The sequence below is a fragment of the Palaemon carinicauda genome, unplaced genomic scaffold (genome assembly GCF_036898095.1).
Source record: "Palaemon carinicauda isolate YSFRI2023 unplaced genomic scaffold, ASM3689809v2 scaffold2074, whole genome shotgun sequence".
In the NCBI taxonomy this organism is placed as follows: domain Eukaryota; kingdom Metazoa; phylum Arthropoda; class Malacostraca; order Decapoda; family Palaemonidae; genus Palaemon; species Palaemon carinicauda.
In genome coordinates, this window is record NW_027169673.1 from 15,001 (window position 1) to 20,000 (window position 5,000).

Sequence of the window (5,000 nt, forward strand, 5' to 3'; positions counted from 1 at the left end):
AATGCTTACATCTCTCACCTTATTGTCTCTGCCTGTTTCTGTATCTACAACCTGCCCCATTTTCCATTTTCCTTGCACAACATTTGTGTCTTTAATCAGAACAATATCACCAGGTTGTACATTTCTTTTATCTGTGTGCCATTTTTGCCTTACAATGAGTGTAGGGAAATAATCTCTCTGCCACTTACGCCAAAAGGTGTCGACAACATTTTGTATAAAGTTCAACCTTTTCTTGGTGTCACCTGATGTAGACCATGAACCAGATGGTACTTTATTACTTGCTCTACCCAAAAGTAAATCGTTCGGACACAAATATGTTCCTAATTCTACATCCATACCAGGTTTTATTCCAATAGGCCTTTCATTCATTAAGTTTGCTATTTCAAAAAATGTTGTCTGCAAATCACTAAATGTCAAGATGGTAGTTCCTATGAGCATTGACAGAGACCTTTTTACAGACTTAATTAAGGCCTCACTTACCCCATTCTGCCATGCAGCATCTGCAGACCGATTAAATTTCCATTTCAAGCCTTCCTTTGCTCCAAATTCAGTGATCTCGTGTATGTTCCAGTTGTTATCACTCTTAAGTTCTTTACTTGCTGATACCAATTGTGAGCCTAAGTCAGAGTGTACAGTATCAGGATAGCCATGAACCGCTGTAAATCTTCTGAAACACTTTAAAAAACTATAAGTATCATATCCATCTACAACATCAATATACACGGCACGTGTAACAATACAATTGAATATAACACCATAAGCTTTACCAGTTGTCCTTTTCTTTACATTATCTTTGATTTGAAAATGTCCAAAAATATCCACAGCAGTGTGATAGAATGCTGGACAAGGACTCATTCTTTCATCAGAAATCTGACCCATTCTTTGACCTTCAACTTTGGCATCCAGTTTCCTGCAAAGAATACAACCTCTCTTTATCGATCTTATGATTTTACGTGCTGAAGGAACCCAAAATTTAGACTGAAGCTTACATAGTGTAACATCAACTCCAGCATGATCCAACCTGTGTAAATAACTAATGTACAAGACTGTAAATGGATGCTTACCAGGTAATAGAATGAAGCTATCTTGGTTCCAATTATGTTTCAACCATCTTTCCATTCTTTGTCCTACCATAATTGTACCATCTTCAGCTTGAAATGGTCCTAATCTTTGAAAACATTTTTTCCAGTTCTCAGGAAGACTTTTTTGTGCTTGCATAATCCAAAACCTCTCAGCTTCCTTAAGTGATATAGGTTCAAGTTTCTTTAGAACACCCTTAAAAGATTTCACCTTAACAATGTTAAATATCCTAGCAGTGACTGCAATTAACATATTATAGTTGTTGAATTTCGACGCATCAATTATGGTTTCTTCATCAACAGAGTATTGTGCAAGATTAACATGAATTCTATCAGGTAACTCACAATTCACCGATTGACTGATAGGCCACACTTCTAAAGGAAGGGCCATGAACTCTGGACCATATTTCCATGAATAGACAACTGCAACATTTAAAGGGTCCTGGGGTCTGGTCAATAGATCAGCAGGATTTAATCCAGAAGCAATCCACCACCATTCATTTGGGTCACTTTTTGATTGAACTTCTGCTATTCTAGTGGCTACGAAAGTTCCAAATCCATAAGATTCCTTTTGGATTTGTGCTCTAACAATGGAGGAATCTGTTATGTGCATTACCGAACTAAATTTATATGTCATTTCATCTTCAATGGCTTTACGCATCCTGCATGCTATAACAGCTCCACACAATTCGAGCCTTGGAATAGATAACTGTCTACTAGGGGCTATCCTACTCTTTGCCACAATGAGCCTGCTCTCAAATGCACCAGACTCTAACTCCCACCTAGCATATGCAACAGCACCATAAGCATTTGTTGAACTATCACTGAAAATAACAAGTAAAGGCAATCCTTTGGCTGAGGTTGGCTTAACATTCCTTTCAAAATACAGAGTTTCAGTGTCAAATAACTCACAAAAATATGACACCCATTGTTCTTTTAAATAGGAAGGCAAGGGATCGTCCCATCCTAATTTAAAGTCACATTTCACAGTGTCTCGTAGCAAAATCTTTGCTTTTAGTGTGAATGGAAGCAAAAACCCCAGTGGGTCGTAAACAGAACACATCTGACTGACGACAACCCTTTTTGTTAAAACTGAAGGTATATTTGCAACGAAATTCAACTTGTTTAAGTCTGGTTCTGTTCTTACACCCTTATATTTTGGAGAGAAATTTAACTTAGTTTTAAAATAAAACACATCCTTATTGCATTGCCAGTTAAGGCCAAGTATTCTTTCATTACTATTCTGGGACACTTCAAAGTCAGAATGCTCATTATCTCCAGTAATGGTCCATCGTTTAATTTTAAAACTGCCTTTAGAGAGTACATTTTCAATATCTCTAATTAGGCTAAATGCCTCAGCTTTACTCTCAACAGAATGGATTATGTCATCTACATAGGAATTAGTCATTATCACACGTGATGCTTCTGGGAAGTCTTTTACCGACAATTCTGCAGTATGTCTGAGAGCTAACATTGCAATAATTCCTGAGGGCCTATCCCCGAAACCCATGCATGTCATTACATAGTGATCAGGATTGCGATTACTTTGCAAATTTCTCCAAACAAATCTATGTACATGTTGTTCTAATTCTGGAAGCTTAATGCAATTATACATTTTGCTTATGTCACCGGCTATGCCTATAGCCTTTTCACGAAATCTTAGTAATATACCAAACATTGAGTTCAAAATATTAGGGCCCTTTGCCCAAAAACTATTTGGAGACTGGCCCATATACTTTGCCGATGAATCAAAAACAATTCTCAATGGGGTTGATACAGATCCTGGTTTTAACACTTCATGATGTTGAATGTATGTGACAGGACCAACATAGTTTTCAACCTCTTCATCGGATAACTTCCGAATTACATTGCGCTTTGTCATGTCAAGTATCTGGTCATTATAAGCTTGAGCATAGTCTGAACCCAGTTTCATCAATCTTTTCTCTGTGCCTTTCAGTCTAGCAACAGCTACAGATACATTATTTTGCAACAGTTTGGGATCCTTAGTCCATGGAAATTTAGCAGACCATTCTTTTCTGTCCGGGTAATACATCAACCCACTTTCAATAAGAGCCAGCTCCTTTTCCTCTTTTATACTATAATTGCCATTGCCTGTTGCACATTTCCCACAACGACAACTACCACATCTGGGATTACAATCAGTTCCTAAGTGTTCAATGGTGAAGAAATCATTTATCTGTGCTATAATATCAATTACGGGTTCTACAGATATATCATAGTCGGATATTGTACTGGAAACATGATTAATGCTAATGCCTGGATTACTCCTAAACACTGATAAGGTAACAATGTCGGGATGACTGCCATACACACACATTCCAAACTGTGATTCCCTGAGCTGTAAATTTTCAGCCACAGTTTCCTTAACTGTTGGAATTAAAGAGCAATAATCAGAACCAATTAGGAGATCTATTTTCCCATAAGGTCTATCTAATGCACATACATTAACACCCTTGAATAAATGTTTCACTTTTGATAAATCTACCTTACCGACTTGAGATGTAATGTCATCGATTCCATAAGCAGTAACATTGACATCATTCCCATCCTTGTCGGTTAAAACCAGATCATACTCTTTACTACTGTATGTCACAGTTTTGTCGCCCAATTTAGTCACAGCCAATCTGACACATTTTCCTTTCAGTCCCAATGCCTTAGCCACATCATTTCTGATCATTGTTATATCAGCTCCCGAGTCAAATAAAGTTTGTAACTCCTGATTACCACACTTGATCTTGTTAACCATAAATAAAACACCGTTTCTTTTCAGACTTACAAAGGAATTTCCTGTTATGAATCCCTCATGTATAATAGTATGATGAAGTTTCCCACAAGATTCATTGTTAACATCTACAGTATTACATCTGGACTTCTTTAGACATTTTCTTGCTATGTGAACACCTTTAAGGCAATTAAAGCAAATACCTTTCTTCTTTACACTCTCCATTCTGTCATTGATACTCAAGTTCTGGAAAGTTGTACAGTCTAAGATATCATGTCCATCTGAGCTATGATACCAGCACCTATGCAGCCTTGTGTTGTCACTGATCTTATTCCTGTTCCGTTCAGCATTTTCTTCTGTAATTTTAGTGAAAAGGTCAGTGATATTTGTAATAGCATTTTCAAGTCCTGCTATCCTTTCCATTACATCTGACTCTCTTCCTTGCTTTGTACTACGCTGATCTTCATAAGTGCAGGTATAATTCACTTTAGCCTTAATATTATTATTGCTTCTAATATTAGCATAAAGATATTTCATTGATTTCTTTTCACTCAAAAGGTATTCCAACAACTTTCCGAATAGGTCACGATTACCTACACACTCTGCTAACTTAACCCATTCACGCTTCTGAGTAGGTGGTAATAGTTTTTCTATCTGGCTAGTCATGTTAGCAGTATTTAATTCTGAAGCCAAACTCATTTGGTCTAAGTAAAGATAGCATTGCTCAATCTTATCAACCATCCTAATGAAACTCTCACTATCCCCTTCGGAAATAGGTTTAATTGACCTTATGTCCTCTACTACTACATCAATAATGGTTCTGCTGTTCCCAAAAGTTTCATCTAATCGCTCAAACATTTTATCAAAGTCATGATCTGCACCACGAACTGTATCCAAGGCCTCTCCTGAGAGACACTGTCTTAGCACAAAGGGATCTTTCCCATAATTTGATTGCATTAGTCTAAAAAAAATCTCTCTTGAAATTGCTATAATCTCTCACATCTCCGTGAAACCTAGGCACATCAATCGGTTTTACTTTTAAAACTTTTTTCACCTGCATTTCGTCTTTAACTTTCACAAATATCACATGAGCTCCACACTTTCTATCTTCTAATGCTTTGATATAAACGTTAGCCTCCTCTATCAATTGAGCATCACAGTTCTCATCTAATAAATTG

At 37.0% G+C, this 5,000-nt stretch overlaps 1 protein-coding gene across 1 annotated transcript in view; it reads right to left on the reverse strand.

The window, feature by feature from the left end:
• LOC137635985 (uncharacterized) overlaps window positions 1-3,132 on the reverse strand; it is a 3,237-nt gene extending 105 nt beyond the window's left edge. The window contains exon 1 of the mRNA XM_068368442.1: window positions 1-3,132. This exon is cut by the window's left edge and continues 105 nt beyond it. Coding sequence (XP_068224543.1) covers window positions 1-3,132 — 3,132 coding nt within the window.
• Between the last annotated feature and the right edge of the window lie 1,868 nt (window positions 3,133-5,000).